The sequence below is a fragment of the Centroberyx affinis genome, unplaced genomic scaffold (assembly GCF_046629955.1).
Source record: "Centroberyx affinis isolate AG114_WGS23_722 - 3 ecotype Tasmania unplaced genomic scaffold, CSIRO-AGI_Caff_v1 ptg006598l_1, whole genome shotgun sequence".
NCBI classification, from domain to species: domain Eukaryota; kingdom Metazoa; phylum Chordata; class Actinopteri; order Beryciformes; family Berycidae; genus Centroberyx; species Centroberyx affinis.
In genome coordinates this window covers 134,437-156,046 of record NW_027283343.1, presented here as the reverse complement: position 1 = coordinate 156,046, position 21,610 = coordinate 134,437, and the positions used below count along the sequence as shown (strand labels likewise).

The following is a 21,610-nucleotide window of genomic DNA, read 5'->3' as shown; positions in this document are numbered from 1 at the left end:
TGCACTAGACCAGTGGTTCTCAACCTTTTTAGCTTGTGACCCCTTAACAGTTTAACCAAAGAATGATTTTCCCAAGTTTAATTATTTCATTATCTGAGGAGGCCTAGAGACTTAAAACTATTCAGCATTTCACAAGAAAAAAGCAAAAATTAGAGAAAAATCTGAAAAATAAACATGATAATAAATTTGTATAGTAGAAATCCTATCCTATAAATGATCTTGAGAGCCCCCAAAAACTGCCGCTCGACCCCCTGAGGGGTCCCGTCCCCTAGGTTGAGAACCACTGCAATAGACAACAAAAAGGATTACACATTGTTAACGTGTCTCCTTGTTTCAGGCGAACCCGGAGCCATGGTTTCTTCCACACTCAAACTGGGAATCTCCATCCTCAATGGAGGCAACAGTGATGTACAGCAGGTGAATGAAGCGTAATAGTGTTTTACATAGCTTTAGAAATATATATAATTTGGCAGTTGTTAATTTTAAAATTAATGCACTAACCACAATTTTCCACTTGTACTAGAACTAGATTGCCTCTAAGCTGTGTTAAAATCACTGTAAAACTCTCATGTCTTATTGCTAAAGTATTTATCTTCAAGCCTTTCATTCAAATGCACAGCAGGTGAAGGGAGCCATTGAGCCTTTTATTTATCTCTTTCCAAATATCCTTTCCATTTGGTTACAATCTGCTCTCTGTATGAATCATCTTTTGTTTTAGCCACATACTCTGTTTCTATTGTCTTCCTATCGTCAGTCTAACAGTAATACTATTCACCCTCTTAATTTCTTAAGCGTATTGCTGTTGTGAAGAAAATGTTTGTTATTTTCTTCCTGTCTGTGTGCAGAGAATGCTGGACTATCTGAAGGATAAAAAGGATGTGGGATTCTTCCTTAGCGTTCAGGCTCTGATGCAGACCTGCAGGTGGGTTCACTCACTGTCACATCAGACTCCCCACAACAGTTATCCATCAATCAGGCAAAATCAGTGTGGTCATTATTTAATACTGTCCAATCAAGCAATGTGATTGTGCCTCAGTGTACTGAGTAGGGTAACACTTTACTTTGCTATGCCGTTATTGCAGTTTACAGTATTAGCCTTTGTATGTTAAAGTATGTAAGTACACAATAACACTTTATATACCTATTTGCAAAGATTAATACACAGGTTATTACACTAGGTGTTGTAAAGTTTTACCCTGGATATTCAGGAATTGACTATGATGGGCTGTTAAACAGACAGCAGTAAAGTAAATTATTTTTGCTGACATTTTACTTGGTTTGTAAAGGTTTGTACCAGTGTAGGGATAGGGATGCGTAAGTAAAATTATTGATATGTTATTAATATTAAACTGACTGTTTATTTGATGTTGACAGCGTTTTGGACCTGAATGCATTTGAGAGACAGAACAAGGCCGAGGGGCTTGGGATGGTTTCAGAGGAGGGCACTAGTGAGTACACTCTATAACACCCCACTGCCACACACACACTCCAACCTGGACTGCTCCATTTGCATACACACACACACACACACACACACACACACACACACACACACACACACACACACACACACACACACACACACACACACACACACACACACACACAAACACAAACACAAACACAAACACAAACACACACAAACACAAACACACACAAGTTTCAACATGTTTGTTCTTTTCAGTGTGTTACAAAGTGTACTATCGGTAAAGGTTGTAGTACTTTGTTTTGCATTGGTTTATGATTCAGTCTGTCATTTTTGTAGTTGCAGTGTCTAGTTAAGTGTTTATTCTGAAATAACCACTGTTGTATGTTTTTGTGTGTGTCTGAGTGTGCCTTGTTATGGATGCCTGCATACAGGTGTGTGTATCTGTGAGTGTGTACTGTACAAACAGGATGACAGTGTGTTAGATGAATTATAGCATTTTGACTGTTGATGTATGAAACTGTTTATCATCCTCTGACAACCTCGGGATCACAGGACTCACTGCATCTCTCTTTGTCTTTCTCTCCCCTACACCACATTCACTATGCCCATTTCACCCCTTTACCCCTCATGCCCCTGTCCTCCCCACCCACCATTTTGCTGCTCTCACGGTTCTCAGATATGAAGCTAGAACGTGGTAAATAAAACCTGGTTCTCATATATTCTCTCTTATTTTCTCTCTCTCTCTCTCTCCTTTCTGTCCTCTCTTTTTCTTGTAGCTCCTATTCACCTGACTAGTCTTTTCCTTGCTGTGTAGTTAATATGCATTTCATTTCACACTCAAGGACTCAGTGAAATCAAGCTTTACAATCACTTGCTTGGTTAAATTGTGAAGGTAAATTTGTACTGTTATAGGTATTGTCGTAGCTGTACTCATCTCTGTCCTTTTGCTTTTCAAGTGATTGTAAAGTGGCATTTTTCTCCTTGAGTGTTTTACCACAGATCTACTGTAACTCCAACACTCTCAGTCCGGTGGCTGATCAAAGGGAAGGAACAGCAGTAACCTCGTTCTTCCTCTCCCGATCAGCTCTCTCAAGTAGATCACTGTAGAACTGTACTGACCTTGTGTCCTAGAAACTCTGAAATGAATTGCAGTAGGGACTCTCCAAACCCGGTCTGCCGCTGATACAAACCATTCGACATGATTTACGTGGTAATAAGCCACACCTAAGGCCCAGGGATGGCACACAACACATGGCTCCCAGACCATCTGTGTAACACCACCACATATATACATCCCCACATTCCCTCAAATCTCCCATAACTTCTCATCATTTTTTCCCCCTTTACCAATACAGTGCCAAAGGATGTTCTCTGGAAAATCAGGTCATCAACATTGGTTATTACAATGGCCTCATTCCATCATTAACCTTTGAAAACTGAAAATGATTGTTTGTACACAACCATACTCTGTAAGCACTGAAACTCTTCCTAATACACAATGTACTTAAGCGTAAGCGTGTAACAACACAATTTTAGTGCAAATTGTACAAACATAATGCAATAAAATAGGTGCTTAAAAATGGATAAATGCTATAAATCTGCTAACAATGCTATTGTTTTTTATTACTGAAATTATGTTCTGTTGTGTCTCATTGAGAGTTCAGGTGAGAGTTTATAATATAATGTATGAGGTGATATTTACCAGAAAATAAATTGGAAATGAAGTGTTTCCACAGTTAACCTAGTATGCTATTGTCACACAATTTTGGCTAGTAGCCACATGGTTAACTAAAATTATTCATGGCTACATCAGCTCTGTTTTGTAAGCGCTTATTTTTGTGCAGCACACTTATACACTTACACAAAAAACACACTTACATTGTGTTTTTACACCTCTGCAAATACATTAACACCCCTGTAAGTGCATTATGTATTAGGGAGATTATCAAGTATCTACATAGTATTATCGTGTACTTACAATACTCCTCCACAGGTTAATAAATTGGAATAAGGCCACTGCAAAGTAACGTGTTACCCATCAGGTTTATATGGTTTGTAAAACCTTTCTAATCACTGCTGTATGGTTATGAATACAAAGACAAAGCCACCTCCTCGTCACAGAAACAGATGTGTCTGTGTTTAATCTACAATAACAGACTTTTATTTGACAGAGAGCATCTTGTGGTGGTATTTAAACCTCATAATCATGATATAGTTACTATATAGTGTTAAAGCCCATTTTAACAATGCACATACATGTTAACTGTAAGCTGTTAACATGTATATTAAACATATATTTCTGTTAAACATCCAGGTTAAGTTTTTGGGATTGAACTCATGCAAAACTAACCCTTAAACTTTTGTTTCGATAAGTCATTATAATATGTATCTAATGTGTCTTTATTGCCTATTTTTGTGCTAATAATGACCTCCAGGTTTCACCAACTCCTACTAACCCTAATAGCAGTTAACTGATCATAACATTATTGTGTCAGTACTAAAGCACTCTACTAACTTTTGCTTTTAACTGCCGTTGGCAGCAATCCAACAGGTTGGTTTACATTCATTGAGATGTTGACCAATTATTTCTTTTGGATTGAACGTTCTGTTGTTTCCATCTCATCATGTGAGAAACCATGGATCCTCTAACATCATTAAAAGCACTGTTGACCCTTCCTCTTCCTCACTTTGCTACTATGAAGCCCCCAATCCTGGACCCACACTGTGGCTGTGCTGCCTGCTGAGAAAGACCTAGATGTATAGACTTAGGCTTCTTCGTAACTACTTTTTGTAGCCATTCTACTGTAGCTTTTTCCTGCCATATTGGTGGTATTTGTAGTGTGCAAGTCGTAATGCTTTGTTTCATTCAGTTGGAAGTTGAAAATTCACAGTTAGGTAAAAATTACAACCTTTGTGCCTTCCAATGGTTCAGCTTGGAAAAACCACGGAGGAAACATGGACACCAGCAAGATTTTCTTTGCCCAACATAAAATACTGTCTACCATTTAATAGCTAATGTTATATCAATGATATGTGGCTAGCTAGTTAGCATAGAATGTTTACAACTGAAAGTGCAACTTTTTACCATAAAGGTGGTAATTTAATACAATGCAATACACAATGCTCAAAATCTAACTTGCATTCTAAGTGCATTCTGAGGATTGTAGACCTGATGAAAGTAATGATGTGTCACATTTACAATGTATTCCACGTTGCTGTCATGACATCAGATAGCAGCATCTAGGAAAACTCGGGGTTGAGAAAACTTGCCCAAGTTTCCTACTTGGAATTTCAACTTGAAGGGCCATCACACTTTTCCTATCAGGAAGTCAGAATTTCCGACTTTTCGACATCTCTGGAATGCAGCATAAGTACCTATGGTCAATTCTGCCAATCAGAGGTAATATAACACCACCATCAAACTTGTATTCAGCTCCACCAGTCAGATGTAATGTAACACGAGCATCAAGCTTGTAGTCAGTGCTTCCCACAGTGCTGCCATGTAGAAGTATTGTATTCACATAAGAGTCAGTCCCGCCTCAGCTGGCTTGGTCCGAGATGGCGCACACCAGCAAAAACTAGTAACTTGGTGTTTGTTATATTATAGCAAGATATTTAAAAATCACTGGGGGTGAAAAGTACCAAAACCTACTCAAGTAGTGCTGTTACTTTTCAGAAATTTGACTTAAGCAGAAGCAAAATTTAAAACTTCAGTTACTTTATGATCTTTCCCATGCAATGTAAAAAGGACAAAAGGGTAGATAGTTCGAGTACTGTATGTTGAGTGTTCAAAAAATAAGATTGTGCAATATGTCATTATTTGATCTGAGATTGAAAACAACTGAAAATGCCCATCTCCTTTATTCACATAACTCAGCTACTACATTGATGTTTGTTTTGCTGGATTAGTTATCCAACTAGCTAGCAAGGCTGGCAAACTAACTAGACAACAAGCAGGTAAATACAAACCAGCTAGATGGATGGCTTTTTGCCTAATTTTAATTAATTAACATACTATCATGGTTAAATTTGAGCATTTAATGTTGCAGTTAATTAACGATGGCCAGTTTCTGCTGCAATGCTTATGGAGAACTGACAAAAGTTGTATTTTGTATTAAATTTGGTTCAAAGACACGCCCCCATCCTGGTTCCCCTGGTAACGCCTTGCACACTGCTTGCTTTAAATGTGCTTTAAATGTGACCAGAGTGATTCCATCTCTCCATGTTGTGTCCCTGTACTCTCCTCCCTCCCTCCACCCCCCTTTACCTCTCAACACCCACACTCATACTGGAGTTTGCGGAGTTCAGTAGATCTGTCCTGCATGACTGTGTGCCTTTGAGACAGTAAAACATAACAAAACAAAAACTCTGTCTCTGTATTTCTCTGTGTCTTCCTCCATATGTCTGTTTGCCATAAACAAGTGTGTCGTGACTGTTTCCTCATCCTAAATGTAGTTATGTATGTTAGTCCCTGTTTTCAGTCTGTTCATTTATCTGTGTATTCATATCCATGTCAATGTGATACTATCCCTGTTTAACCTATTGTTCATTTCAGTCTTGTTAAATAGACTTTGTCTGTAGTCTGCTCTCTGTCTCAGTGAGTGGAGAGCTAGACACAGGTACTGTTTGGGGGAGGGAGCAGGAGAAAGCCACAAGTGGAGTCTGCCTCCCTTTCCCACTGTCAGACAAACCAACGGGCACCCAGAGGTCTTTGTGTTTTTTACTAACATATGCTAATGAGGGCAGGGAGTGGTATGAGGTGATGGTACTGACAATTTTACTATTTTTTGTGGTGCACACGTGTGTACACACATACACACGGTAACAAACACACTCAAACTTACACAGCATACGTACAAACACTAACCATTTTACCTTGACATCAACACATGTACTAGTTTATTTTTCTATTCATTAAAGGAAAATACTAGTGTTGTTGAGTTTTTTGATGATCTTAATAATTTCTCTGCTACATAAGTATTCTATTGTACTATATACAGCATTGCACCATGTGTAGATATGTAATTTAAAGTCGGATTACCTTCCAGCTATCAGATAGCATTGTTTGTTCGAAGCTCAATATGAAATTGCAAACTGAATAGAGTCTTAATTTTTTGTAGCAAGTTTCATTCCAAGGTTCCTTTTCAGCAATAAGTTCCCAATAAATGCCCTCTGTAGGAACAATATGTGATGATTTGCACTAGACTTGATAGGTATTCATGTTTGTTTTTACATATTCTTTATTAACCAAAAACTGCACAGGTTGTCACAAGGTAATGTGACTGAGAATCACATAACCTTTCATTAAATGGACAGTATTTGGAATTATTAAGTGATGCAATGGAAAATTGAAAAATTTGAAAATGTAATATAGAGGCGAGATGAAGGAATTTAGCCAAAACATAAAACACACTGGTATTTTCACACACACCTAATCCCTCTTTTCAAATTCTGTTTACCCACCTGTATTCTAATACGAATAAAATCAAAATCACACACTCCTCACTACCTCTCAATACACATAACATACAACACAACACCAGACGCTGTTGAAACGTTCTTGCCCACAGATTAACTTCCACTTCTGTGTCCCTCTGCTCTGCCCAGATGAGAAAGTGATGGCGGACGATGAATTTACTTGCGACCTCTTCCGCTTCCTGCAGCTACTTTGTGAGGGCCACAATAACGGTGAGTCAGTGAGGAGCAGACTGGTCTCCTGACAAAGTGGCAGTGTACACTCCACCTGTGCGTGGAGTGTACACGTGTTGTTGCTTAAGCCACAGATTTTGTAGATTCACACCATGAAGAAAAAACAAGTCTCATTCACCACTACACAGGACCTGATGTGACGATCTGTTGTGCTATTTAGGTTTGTCGCCTAGAAACTTAACTTGGATGTTATAAACTTGGAATGTAATCAGGGTTATCAAATGTGAAAAATTCAATTGAGCAAACTGTTTTTCTTTGTTGGGAACTGTGAACACCTTTTTAAATGTTTGTTTTTTCCCCTTGTACGTTTTCAGATTTCCAGAACTACCTGAGAACTCAGACAGGCAGCACCACTACCATCAATGTCATCATCTGTACTGTGGACTACCTGCTCCGACTACAGGTGACTCTGTCTATATTGAATTGTGCAGGTCATGGTCATTTATGCTCTGACCGAAAGCTTGGCCTAATTTATTAAGTGAAATAAATTAAGAAAATTGCATATATCTAAGTGTGCAGAAGATCTTTTTCACTGTCTGTATTGAATTGAATTGAATTGAATTAAATCTTATCAAATCAAATCAAATCAAATCAAATTGATTTAATAGAATACTTCATTGAACCTGTAAGAGAAATTATTTTTGCCACCAGCAAGCACACAAAAAAACACAATACCATACACAACACACACAAAAGCCAGGAGGAAGACAGACAGTAAGTAATCAGTCCAGAATGAGAAAAAGTGTAGGAACTGAATCATTGTACTATCTAATTGTAAATGGTAGAAATTATTTCCTAAAGGATGTAGTGGAGCATCTAGGCAGGACAAGGTGATTACAGAAAACACTTCTACAGTCCCTGAATACACTTGATAGGAGGTCTGTATCATCCATAGTGTATGCTTTCCTCTTTTATCATCCTTTCTGTCACAATCTGAGTATGGTGTAACACCGATAATGGAGCCAGTTTATATGAGTTAGTCCTCTCCTTAGCCTCTGTCCTGTAATGTCATCCTCTACGCAGCAGTAACTTACTGTCTATATGCAGTAGTAGTTACTTTCTATCTATATGCAGTAGTTTTTGCAGTAGTTCTTCTGTCTTCTCCTCTGCCTCTGTCGCCTTATCTCATCCTGTCTTCTTCCCCCGTCTGCAGGAGTCCATCAGTGACTTCTACTGGTACTACTCAGGGAAAGACATCATTGATGAGCCCGGTAAGAGGAATTTCTCCAAAGCGATGACAGTGGCCAAACAGGTCTTCAACAGCTTGACTGAGTACATCCAGGTAAGGATGCTGTGTTTGGGTAGATTAACGGTAGAATTGTGTAGGATTGGACTTTCTATTTGTGTATGTTTTTTTTTTTCTCTTTAAAAGACAGTACCTGGAGTTTTTGGTCATTTCTTGCATTCCTTTACTGTTTTACATCACACTTAATTTAATCAAGCTTTATTTTCCATTTAACTTAACGGATGGAAGTGTTTTGCTTTGGTTTGTCTTGTTGGCTTGAATGGGTTGTGATTGACAGAAGGCGGGTCCTAATGTAACCGCAGAGAAGCTATTGGTAGAAAAGATTTATTTTGACCAGGAAATCGGACACCGGAAACAGTATCTTGCCTCTTCTTGTTTACAAGCAGAGACTAGATTCCCAAATGTGCTCATTAATATGAACCGGTGAATGGAACTTCTTCAACTTCTTCAAAAGGTTTATAGGGTGATATTAGCAAAAAATTGAATCACGCTGGAATTGTCCTTTAAAGCTGCACTAGGCAACTTCGCACTTTTGCGGCGAAGTTGAAGATGTGTGTTTGAATGTTACCCAGTCAGTAAACTCCTTGACTTATTCTTGCTAGAGGTTGGTAGGGAAAGAGATGGACCAAGTTCTAGATTTCACTCTAAAGTTTTGATTTGTCACTTTCTGTGCGCCAAGTAGACTTTCTGCCAGTGACCATATACCAAGACCAGAATTTCATTTCAGCTGATAAGATGGGAGGATTTTGACATAAATATTTTGAGTTTTTTAATCACACAATTCATCCTCTTCCTTCTCTCTCTCTCTCTCTCTTTCTCTCTCTTTCTCTCTCTCTCTCTCTCTCTCTCTCTGTCTCTCTCCCTCTCTCAGGGTCCCTGTACTGGTAACCAGCAGTCTCTGGCCCACAGCAGGTTGTGGGATGCTGTTGTCGGCTTCCTGCACGTCTTTGCTCACATGATGATGAAGCTGGCTCAGGTAAGAAATGTCCAAAATAAATACATTCATTTTTAATACATTTTGCACTGCACTATGTGGGTAAATAATGTATATAACCAAGAAAATACTGTAGATTGCCTATGTTTAATGATTCAATAATATAAAATAAAATAGTTTGTTATATTACATTTGTCCAAGAGAATTAAACCTGAAAACAAAAGAAAGCCATTTTGAAATAACATGAACCAATGTTATTTTGTTTACGGTGTACCTTTTATTTATTTAGTTTATTTTTGATGATGACGGTTACCATGCAAGTATCTAAATGTCCACTTTGAGTACACTAATTTTTTGAACTGTCTTTCTTGTGATTCCTGCAGAGTAAAGTATGTATTTATTTGATTATTCTTTTATTTAATGAAGTCTTAACTTGCTTTTTTTCCTCTACACTTTCCTGTGTGGTCTTTTCTTTGTCAGCTTGTTTCTGCCTCTTTACTGAGCCGTAAAATATTTTAGGTGAGAGAGAGAGAGAGAGATTACTCAGGGAATAAGGCCAAGATGCAGAATGTCCACAGTAGACAGTAGAGCATTAAGCATTTAAATTTATGGTAATTACACAGTAAAAGGTGGTCACTTGAGGAGCTTCTTAGTGCAGCTGGCTAAAGCATACAGTATACAGTCCTGTCTCTCTCTCTACTTCATAGTATTGAATAAATAAAAAATGGCCACGATAATATCATAAAAAAGCTCATTACTTTACAATATACATGGTATTTTATTGAATAAATATCCACACGCTGTTACCATGCCAGTAAAAACAGGTAAGTACTGGCTTAAATGAGGTACAGTCAGGTCAAGTTTATTTGTATAGCCCTGATAAAAAGGCTTCACAACTCTTTTCAACACATGAAACAATAAATGAAATAAAATAAAATTAATTTAATTTAATTAAAAAATTAGATAGTAGTATTTACAGGTGATATTTATATTTGGTGATATTTAGTTGAGTCAGAGTTGGAAAGTAAGCCATGAATTGTGTAGTTTCACTAAAAGATGTGAATGGGACCGGCGTTAGTGTTTGGTTTTATTTTTTTTAATGTTGTATTACTTTCGGTTGGTCAGATTAAATTTGACCCACATGCATGTTGACTTTTATATTAATACAGAACAGGATTAATACAATACAACACAATGTCCCTAAACATTTAATTTCCTGGTGTCCTTTTTGTTTTACCATTCACAGATTCAGAACATTCATTAGCTAAAAGTTATTAGTTAAAAGTCTTTCAAAGTATTACATTTGGCTTTCTGAAACCTGTAGATGCCCTGGTCACCTCTTCAGCCTCCACTGTGTCCTAAAATAAACTTGTTTGAAGTGGTGCAATTAGTTAATGACATGGATGTGAGTTTAGATGGCAGAAACAATCTGATGAAACCCTGTTACTCTCTCTTTCTCTTACTTCCCCACTTAACTGTTCTGATGTTTCACTTTCTCTCATTTTACACATCTCTAATTCTGTATAATGAATCCACTTCACCTAATTGAAGAATCTGTTCATTCTGTACTGACTAGAGCTTTCAGTTTGACAGTCCTTTAGACAATAATGCGTGTCTGGTTTGTGTGAATAATGTGTCTGCAATCTGTCTTGTTTGACCTAACAGGGAGCTGCAGTGTGTCTGACTCAATCTAATCTTGTGTGACAGTGTGATTGCTTACCTGATGCTTCTGATGACAATGCATTTTTGTATTTCTATAACTTGAATATCTCTCTGAGTTTAGAGTTGTAGGCATAGAGCAAAAATAGAACAGGATAAAGGAGATATTGCGGAAGAAGTTGTAGTTTAGTGTTTAAGGTTTTTGTATTTAGGTTTTTAGAAATTTACAAAATCATTTGAATATTGGACTGTAAATATGTTATGTAGATGTAATTTCTTGTGTTTTAAATTGGGCAGTAAAGCTAAACGTGTTTCTTTATCAAAATCTGATTTCCCAAAGCAACACTATACAGAAAATAGCATAGATGTTGGCCTGATGAGGAGTCTAGAGTAGAATTGCTGCTGTCAAAGTTTCACAGAACTAAAAGCTCAAGACCAAATGTATTTACATAAACTTTGAGAGATAGTATGTAGGCCTAGACGAATACAAAAATGAAGTAAAAATGTTGATGGGTAACATTTTTATTCTCATGTGTAACCCCCGTTAGATGCACCCCGATCCCGGACAACGAAATGGCGTAAGAATCTGTGTCTCTTCACTGATGCCATCTCATCCACAGGCCCCTCATGCTTCTTTAAATAACTCACGCTTCATCTCATTCTCCGCTGCCCAGCTTAACGCCTGCATCCTCTTTATTTTCCCCTTCATTTATTTATTCTCTCTGCGGCAGTTAATGTTTTTGTTCCTTTGCATCTCCTGGAACACATCGTTTTTCCTTGTTGGTTTTCTTTAAACAAGCCATCGAGTCAGTTATATTTGTCTATGAAAAGACTCCATTCTGATCATTGCTTATTCAGAGAAGAGACATGAAGTTACTGAAATGCCTGAGGAATTAGTGATAGTTAAGCTGCGTTTTAAAAGTTTGTACCCTGTTCTCTAAGGGGAACAAACTGTACACACCACATGGAGAGATTAAAGACATTTTTATGCCACGCTTTATAGATTTGTTTTGGAAATAGAAATACATATCTCATGATTTACTGTCATTTAGACTCGCTGCGTTCCTTTAGACTCTGAGGAGGCCCCCATGTGAAAGGCAAACATTATTGGTCCTCTAGTTCTTCCTAATTGAAGACATTTTTTTCCCTGTTGCTCCCTAAAGCCTCTTAACCTTCTGCTTAGCGTCTGCTCATTTAGCTCTTGGTGTCTTTGCGCCTGCTTTATTGTACTTGTTTTATTGTTATTTATTGTTTCTGTTGTAGAGGCATTGAAAGGCGCCATTGGTGATTTGACTGCCGTTTGATGCTTGCCTGTCCCGTCCCCCTTTTCCTTTAGATCTCCACCAGCTTGACAACCACCGTAAACAGCCTAGAATTACTTCTGTCTCTTGTTATCTGCTGGTGCAGGTCTTCAGGAGTGCTATGATCAGCGTCTGCAAACATGTTTATGTATTCCTTGCTCCCATGCTGCAGCCACTTTTTCAGGCAAAGGGGAAAGAAAGGCTGTGCTGTTTAACAGAGGCATTTCCCTCCTCTCTATCATTCCTGCCTTACTGTGTCTTTCCAGTGTCTGTCTGGCTGTCATCACATTCAGTGACAATTGTATGTAAGGTATTTGTGATGAAATGTTAAAAATATATATGTATTTTTTTTATTTAAAAATGCAAACCCAGGATCATTTCTGGAGTAGAACACACTCTGAGGTAGTGTCTCTCACACTGTTTTATCTTTTACAATGTATCTAGTTTTGTAATTAACTTTCACAGCAGAAGCCTACCAGAAAGGAGCACATATCCTCTCAAATTAAAAATGCGATTTTATTATATCATTATAATGAGAATTTTTTTAAGTCAGTGTCTGACTGTTAAGAATATTGTTTTCTCTACTGTACGTGTGTTTTCCTTGTGTGCGTTCGGACTTTGTGTTGCAGGACTCCAGTCAAATTGGGCTGTTGAAGGAGCTGTTGGACCTGCAGAAAGACATGGTGGTGATGCTGCTGTCTCTGCTTGAGGGTAAGATTGACATCTCAACCTAATATTATCCTTTCCTATCTATCGCATACTTTCTAGATTTTCTTCATCTCCTCTCACCTCTCACTGCTCTTAGGCAACATTGTGAACGGCACCATTGCCCGACAGATGGTGGACATGCTGGTGGAGTCCTCCAGCAACGTGGAGATGATCCTCAAGTTCTTTGACATGTTCCTCAAGCTCAAGGACATAGTGGCGTCCGATGCCTTCCGTGACTATGTGAGTGACCCCCGTGGGCTAATCTCCAAGAAGGACTTTTCCAAGGCCATGGACAGCCAGAAGCAGTACTCTCCCTCAGAGATCCAGTTCCTCCTGTCCTGCTCAGAGGCCGATGAAAATGAGATGATCAACTTTGAGGAGTTTGCTGACCGTTTCCAGGAGCCGGCCAAGGACATTGGTTTCAACATTGCCGTTCTGCTGACCAACCTGTCGGAGCACGTTCCCCATGACACGCGCCTCCAGAACTTCCTGGAGCAGGCCGAGAGCGTGCTCAACTACTTCCGCCCCTTCCTGGGCCGCATCGAGATCATGGGCGCCAGCAGGAAGATCGAGCGTATTTACTTTGAGATCAGCGAGGCAAACCGCAACCAGTGGGAGATGCCGCAAGTCAGAGAGTCCAAGCGGCAGTTCATCTTTGATGTGGTCAATGAGGGTGGAGAGAGCGAGAAGATGGAGCTCTTTGTCAACTTCTGCGAGGACACCATCTTTGAGATGAACATCGCCGCATCGATCTCTGAGCCAGAGGGAGAGGGTGTAGAAGAGGAAGATGACGACGAGGAGGAGGAAGGCGGAGGAGAAGAGGGAGACTCCGGAGAAGGAGATGAAGCCAACGGAGAGGAGAAATCTATGGAGTCCACCTCAGCCTTCGCCGACTTCCTGAAGAGCGTGGTCGACTTCTTTAACATGTTCACCTTCCGTAACCTGCGGCGTCGCTATCGCAAGTTACGGAAGATGACGGTGAAGGAGATGGTGGTTGGACTGGCGACCTTTATCTACACCGTTCTGATGGGTATCCTGATCTTTGTCTATAGTATATGTAAGGGCTTCTTCACACTCATTTGGAAGGCGCTGTTCGGTGGAGGCTTAGTGGAGGGGGCCAAGAAGATGACGGTGACTGAGATCCTTGCCAGTATGCCGGACCCGACGCAGGACGAGGTTCACGGGGACCTTCCTCCTGAACCGGGGGCCAGAGAGGTACAAGATGCAGACGGAACGGCAGACCACATGGACGCAGGAGGAGGAGAGGAGCAGGAGGAGGATGGGGAGGAGAGGGAAGGTGGACGCCTGCCTGGTTTCGATACTCCTGGTGGACTTGGAGACTTTGGTGAGACGACTGCTGAGGAGCCTCCGACTCCAGAGGGCACTCCGCTGCTGAAGAGGAAACTGGTGAGATGGTCTTTCTGATAGATACTGTATATACAGTATGTTGCTTACTGTTTGTGCGATGTGTGCATTTGCCATTAACCAGTTAATTAACTGCTACCATTGGAACAGTTGGAAGCAGCAGCGGGAGGACCGGGAGAGGAAGGAGAGCCTGAACACGTGGAAGAGCCTCCTCAAGAGACCGAGAAAGCAGAGTAAGTTTTCTACCTGTTGGTGATATACGGCAAAACTAAGCAGGTTTTCTCTCTCTGTGATTTATAAGATAAGACAAGATTAAATTTGATCCCTGTAGGGAAATTGCAGCAGCAAAGGATAGGATATAGAGTAGATTTCAATACAACTAATAAAACATATTTAAGATAACATAACAAATAGAACATACTGAAGATAGAGATACAGTGTCTTTGTCATGCTAAAAAAATAGCGCTATGTTCACTACTGGCAGATTTACAGGTTTACATATGTTTACAGCATATGTGCAAGTGTACATCATCATCTGTTAACATTATCAAATTTGCAGATGGAAGAATATGTGTACACTAATGTGTCCAGACAAGCAAATGTGCATTGTTAGCTATTCACATTATCAAATCAGGTGTTGAAACGTTGGCAGTTCTGTCTCTCTTGGTGATCTATGTTAAAACCTACAAAGTTATTTTGCTTTTGGTAATACATGTTAAAAGCAACCTCACCTAAGTTTCCCTCCTCCGTCTCTCCTCCAGCACCGAGAATGGCGAGAAGACAGAGAAGGCGGAGCCTGAACCCGAGGTAAAAGAGGAAGAGCCTGAGCCGGTAGAGGAGGAGATAGTGAAGACCAAGGCTAAGAAGGAGAAGAAAACTGCCGAGGAAGGCTTCGAGCTGTGGAATGAGCTGGAGATTCAGAGGATTAAATTCATGGTAAGTGATTCCCTCCTTTATAATAATATTCTGTTACAGAATACATTTGAATTCATGTTGTTAATTGCTATTCGCACTGTAAGAGAAATAGATGATTGGAAATTAGTAAAAGCATCATGATCAGGCAGTCTGATGTGGGACGCTTTATTTTACAATGGCCTTACTCCAGTGTGCTTTCTTTGGAAAAGCATGGCAAGTATCTAATAATACTGAGTAAGTACCTAATGAATACCTCCTTCATACATAATGTGCTTACAGGGGTGTAACAACACAATGTAAGCACAAGTACTAACACAGTTTTATTGCTTACACTTTTCCATGTGTTAATACACTGGAATAAGGCAATAAAATGTTACCTGTATGTTTTGGTGAGATTATTGAAGTCTTGCCCTCTTCTTTATTCCCTCTCAGAACTACTTGTCTCGTAACTTCTACAACCTGCGTTTCCTGGCCCTGTTCATCGCCTTCGCTCTCAATTTCATCCTGCTCTTCTACAAGGTCTGTTCTAGATAAAGTGCTGTTTTATGTTTCTTTAGGTTTCTGTGTTTCCCTTCAGCTCAACACTATTCTCACCTAGTATATATGCAATATATTCCAAAAGAACATATACACCATTTGGAAAAAGTGGCACTGATAAAATGATTGTTGGCATGTAAGTGAAAAAGATCTTCTGCACACTTAGATCCATGAAGGTTACAGTTTTGAATTTTTCATTAGTTTTAATTTTTAGATCGTTTTTAATTTTATTTCAATTTCAGTTTAATTTTAATTTGTTTTTATTTAGTTTCAGTTCTAGTTTTTTGTATTTTTGGTAGAGATGGTATTAATAAAGTATAATGATAGAAGTTCAGAACAAGTATTTTGTACATAATTGCAACAGGTATTGTGTAATGCAACAATCATAAATTATTTTTGAAATGTATTTACATAAATTTTTCAAAACATCTTCAACTAACTTAAAGACTACTTGGTTTTATGCTGCACAAATGAAAGGCACTAGCAGACTCAACAGCAATATGAATTCAGACAAGTAAACTATTCGACATGAACAATTCATTCTCTTTTTTACCCTGCACATAAACACAAAGGTGAAGACTAAAAGCATTTCACAGGTATTTTTATTTTATTTCAGTTTATTTTTACGGAAGCCGAGAACAGCCGTGCTTGCAATTATTTTTTTTAATGCCGTTATCTCGAGATCACAAGTTAATTATCTCGTTATCTCGAGATAACAAAGCTCGTTTTCTCGAGATAATGGGTTAATTTATCTTGTTATCTCGAGAAAACAAAAGTCGTTTTCTCGAGATAACGAGATAATTTATCACGAGAAAACGACTTTTGTTTTCTCGAGATCACGGGATAATATGGAGAACTCGAAAGAGTGTCTGGTTCATTTGATCACACCTGATTTCAGCCTTCAAGATCACTGTCATGACTGTCGGGGAGGATTCATAACTGAACAGGAAGCATAAATGTGTAGTTTTGTTTGCTGCAGTTACGATTTACAGCTTAAAAATCAGTTGCTACAGTTGTCAAGACGCCATATGCATGCTAGCATGGCACTCCTGATCTCTGATAAACATTATAAGTAATAGGAGGAAACGACATTTTGTTTTCTCGTGATAACGGGTTGATTATCTCGTTATCTCGAGATAACAAGCTCGTTTTCTGGAGATAACGAGATAATTAACTCGTGATCTCGAGATAACGGCATTAAAAAAAAATATTGTAAGCATGGCTTCCGTATATTTCAGTTTACAACAATGTTTTTTAACACCTAAGTTTCATCTTAGTTTTAGTTTACTATAATATCTACTATAAAACCTTGGATCCATGCATTTGACATTTATTAGGCCAAGGTTTAGTCTGCAATACCCTCATCAGATATCCAATCAATAGCAACTATTTTGACGACAACATCATTCATATCTTTGAAATATTGTTTGAATTTCAGGTAAACTTCCTCCAAATGAACATACATAGCGTTTTGAAGTGAACCCCTTCCTATCTTCCCTCTCTTCTCTCTCTCTGCTCTCTCCAGGTGTCGGACAGCCCCCGGGGCGAGGAGGAGTTCGAGGGTTCTGGTCTGTTTGAGGGTTCCGGCCTGTTTGAAGGTTCTGGCGGCGAGGAGGAAGGGTCCGGAATGGATGAGGGAGGAGACGATGACGATGATGAAGGTCCTGTGTACTACTTCTTGGAGGAGAGCACGGGCTACATGGAGCCTGCCTTGGCCTTCCTCGCTATATTCCACACCGTCATCGCCTTCCTCTGCATCATCGGCTACAACTGCCTCAAGGTATGACAAAAGTCAACCCATTTGTTGACGTTTTGTAGATTTGTAGATGTTTGTAGATTTCATGCAGTTTGTTTGTCCCCCTCATCCCCCTCCAGGTCCCTCTGGTCATCTTCAAGAGAGAGAAGGAGCTGGCCAGAAAACTGGAGTTTGATGGTGTGTATGTCACTGAGCAGCCTGAGGACGATGACATCAAGGGCCAATGGGACAGACTGGTGCTCAACACACCGTAAGAGCCTTGTTACATAGATAGATAGATGGATAGATGGCTAGATTGATGGGCAGTTGGATAAAGAATTGATGCATTTCATTCCAAATTGAGACACCTGTCATTTGAAAAAAAAAAATCTTACAAAGTTATCGTTGACATGAAATTAAAACTGTTTTGGAGCTATTTTAAAGGTGCATTAAGTAATCTATAATGTCCAAATACTGACAATGTTGGAAAATATAATCATCTAGATTTTTAAACTACTCCTGAGTGATGAATTTCATGTAAAGTTTTTTTTCCTGGAAAAGGATATCTAACATTTTAGAATGAAAGCCTTCAGTTTACTGACATTACGCATGAAATTCAGATTAACAAACCTATGGTGTTTTTCGCACACAGCACGTTCCCCAACAACTACTGGGACAAGTTTGTGAAGAGAAAGGTGAGTTTTTGGGACAGCTTTGATTCGACATGTCATTCATTTTTTTCAATGTTTTGCATGGAAATGACTTGGTAAATGACATCTGTGTATGACTATATATGTTTGTGTCTAGGTGCTGGATAAATATGGCGACATCTACGGCAGAGAGAGGATTGCAGAGCTGCTCGGTATGGACTTGGCCTCTCTAGACGTCAGTGCCATGACCCATGAAAAGAAACATGAACCCGACAGCTCCATGTTCACCTGGTATGTAAACTCTTTACAAAAAAGAGTTCAGACTACAATCAGCTTGCAGTAAAAAAATTCACAGAGAACTAACAAGGTTGACCTTCTCTCTGCAGGATTACATCTATTGACATCAAGTACCAGATCTGGAAGTTTGGCGTTGTGTTCACTGACAACGTGAGTTAAGGAAGCAGTGTATGGTGTAGTGTAGACATTGAGGTAAGGTCTGTTTGAGTTCTGTGTTAATGACACTTCTCTTCCTCTTTTAGACCTTCCTCTACCTGGTGTGGTACCTGTTAATGTCTATGCTTGGACACTACAACAACTTCTTCTTTGCCTGTCATCTTCTGGACATCGCCATGGGTGTCAAAACCCTGCGCACCATTCTGTCCTCCGTTACCCACAACGGCAAACAGGTGATGGACGGGCCTGTCTACTGTCTCTATTTACAGTCTCTTATTGTGTTTTGTTCTAACCTACAGCAGCTAAAAGTTTGGAGAATTTTACAGGCTCAAGCATTTTCACTGTAACAATGCGCTGTGATGCTCGCTGCAAGCCTGTTTTCCTGTTAGTAACAATAAACCGACTGACTTGTGCTAATGATCCATCCATCTGTTGATGACAGTTGATGATGACAGTGGGTTTGCTGGCTGTGGTGGTGTACCTCTACACCGTAGTGGCCTTCAACTTCTTCCGCAAGTTCTACAACAAGAGTGAGGACGAGGACGAGCCGGACATGAAGTGTGACGACATGATGACTGTGAGTGATTAGAGGAGAGATCAACCCAATCAGTGACTGTGAGAGTTAGGGTTTTAAAGTTGAAGAATTGATCTGATTTCTGATATAGTTATTTAATGTGTATTCGTTTATTGTATATTGTTTATTGTGGATCCCCATTAGTTGACGCACAAGCGACAGACTAGTCTTTAAAATATCAATACAAGACAGTCAATGTTAAACATGTATGTAAAATTGAAATTACCAATTACAACAAGACAACAGTTAATACCATAATTGCAAGAAAATTAATAATATGACATACACAGTACTTCAAACTGCGAGAGACAATTCATTGAAATCACATAACACTGAATACAACACAGAACTCTAAACTAAAAACCCAGTTAAACAAATTTTAAAATGCAACAGATGAATACAATGGCAGGAGTTTGGATAATAGACTGAATAGTAGTGTTATGGTAAAGGCTAAAAAAGTGATTTTACTTTTGAATTCTTCCTTCCCAGGAATGTGTTATATTTATTTAAGTCAACAGAAATAAAAGTCAAGTTTATTTTGGGTTCATTTTTGCGGTAAATGTGTCATGAAACAGTGAGATGATTCCAACGTGACGTCTGTCTCTCCAGTGTTACCTGTTCCACATGTACGTGGGCGTACGTGCCGGCGGTGGCATAGGAGATGAAATCGAGGACCCGGCCGGTGATGAGTACGAGCTCTACCGAGTGGTCTTTGACATCACCTTCTTCTTCTTCGTCATCGTCATCCTGCTGGCTATCATCCAGGGTATGGACAGTCCTGCCTCTAATATTTTTTTTTCTTCCAAAGTACAGTGTTTCTTTTCTCAAACTTAAGTGCTTTGTAATGTATAAGGGTAATTCAGAACTCCTCACACCCAGTCATTATGCCACATTCACGTCATGTCAGATTTACCATAAATACAAGCTGCCGACTGGGAAAATACATTCATGTCACCAGTTATACTCACATGAATACAATCAGCTTTCCTAACAAAAAGCGATCAATATCTGCTGCAGTTTGTTGGATGGATGTTGGTGTTCCAAAGACACACATGCTTCCAAGTTGCAGCAACGAGATGTCATCCCATTTTTCCTCCTTTTCTGATATGATGTGAACGCTGGCCCTAAGTGGTTTGGGGTGACAGTAACCTTGAGGTTAGAAAAGCGGACTTGTGGCCAGAAGGTTTCAGGTTTGAATCCTGGACCTGCTGGGAAACTGCGAATAAGAAACACTTCCTCAACAAAAAGTTGACTAGTAAGAGCTTGTATGTCTGTGTTTCAGGTCTGATCATTGATGCCTTTGGCGAGCTGAGAGACCAGCAGGAGCAGGTCAGAGAGGACATGGAGGTAAGATGATGACGCTCAGTGGGATTTTGGTGAGCTTGATAAATCCTTCAGTTCTCCTTCAGTTACAAGACAGGGACGTGTGTCATCTAAACCTTTCTCCCTTTCTCCCTCTAGACAAAGTGCTTCATCTGTGGAATAGGGAGCGACTACTTTGACACGACGCCGCACGGCTTCGAGACGCACACCTTAGAAGAACATAACTTAGCCAACTACATGTGAGTTACCTTACATATATGTGAATTAGACCGCCTGAAATACTAACACATTTCCTTGATGTTGCTCAGACTAATCACAATGAGTTTCAGTGTGTTTAACAGAGTTCTCGTGGGCGTTGAAAATCTGAATTTTAGAAAAATAAGGCGTTAAATGCTTTTGATTACTTTGAAAGTACTTGACTTTAATTGACTTATCAATATTCCTCAGCTGTCTGGACCTTCACATCCTGAGGAAAACCCTGTGATGGAGATTTGTGTTGATATAGCAGCAGTTTTAAAATCAGTGACTTCACACATGATTTCTTTACTTTACAAGATCATGAGTAAAAAAAAAAAGAGGACTCTCTGATGTCTGATTTTGACCAATGACATGTCTTACCCCAAAACCTGGCAATTTACTTCCTTGAATTTCACCAAACAAGACCTTGAAAGTCACTGGAAAATCCTTGAATTCAATGTCCAAGTCAGTGTGGGAATCCTGGTACAAGGTTGTGTTATATTGCTCAATATTTCTCTCTCTTTCCCTTCAGGTTCTTCTTGATGTATCTCATCAATAAAGATGAAACGGAGCACACAGGACAGGTCAGTTAAAAAGCAAACTGCAGTCTTCATTGGTTATCTTTTGCCTTCATAAAGGTCTAAAATGATAATTTCTTTTACCGTATCCATTTCTATCCAATGTTGTGACTCTATTATTATCTACCCTCCCCTCTCTCTCTCCCTCGCCGCCTCTCAGGAGTCGTACGTGTGGAAGATGTACCAGGAGCGATGCTGGGACTTCTTCCCCGCTGGAGACTGCTTCAGGAAGCAGTATGAGGATCAGCTGGGATAAC

The 21,610-nt window shown here is 39.5% G+C and overlaps 1 protein-coding gene across 1 annotated transcript; it reads left to right on the top strand.

Moving 5' to 3' along the window:
• Positions 1–337: 337 nt before the first annotated feature.
• On the top strand, positions 338–21,609 carry LOC139638856 (ryanodine receptor 1; the record flags this gene model as incomplete). Its single annotated transcript, XM_071512883.1, has 26 exons — positions 338–417; positions 846–922; positions 1,375–1,448; positions 7,037–7,117; positions 7,453–7,541; positions 8,292–8,420; positions 9,256–9,360; positions 12,908–12,989; positions 13,084–14,393; positions 14,502–14,584; positions 15,113–15,287; positions 15,699–15,785; positions 15,824–15,829; positions 16,580–16,627; positions 17,440–17,583; positions 17,679–17,809; positions 18,191–18,233; positions 18,346–18,479; positions 18,575–18,635; positions 18,728–18,874; positions 19,084–19,218; positions 19,825–19,981; positions 20,498–20,562; positions 20,677–20,777; positions 21,308–21,359; positions 21,514–21,609. Coding segments are annotated over 26 exons (3,692 nt in total), but the record flags the coding sequence as incomplete, so codon positions are not given.
• Between the last annotated feature and the right edge of the window lies 1 nt (position 21,610).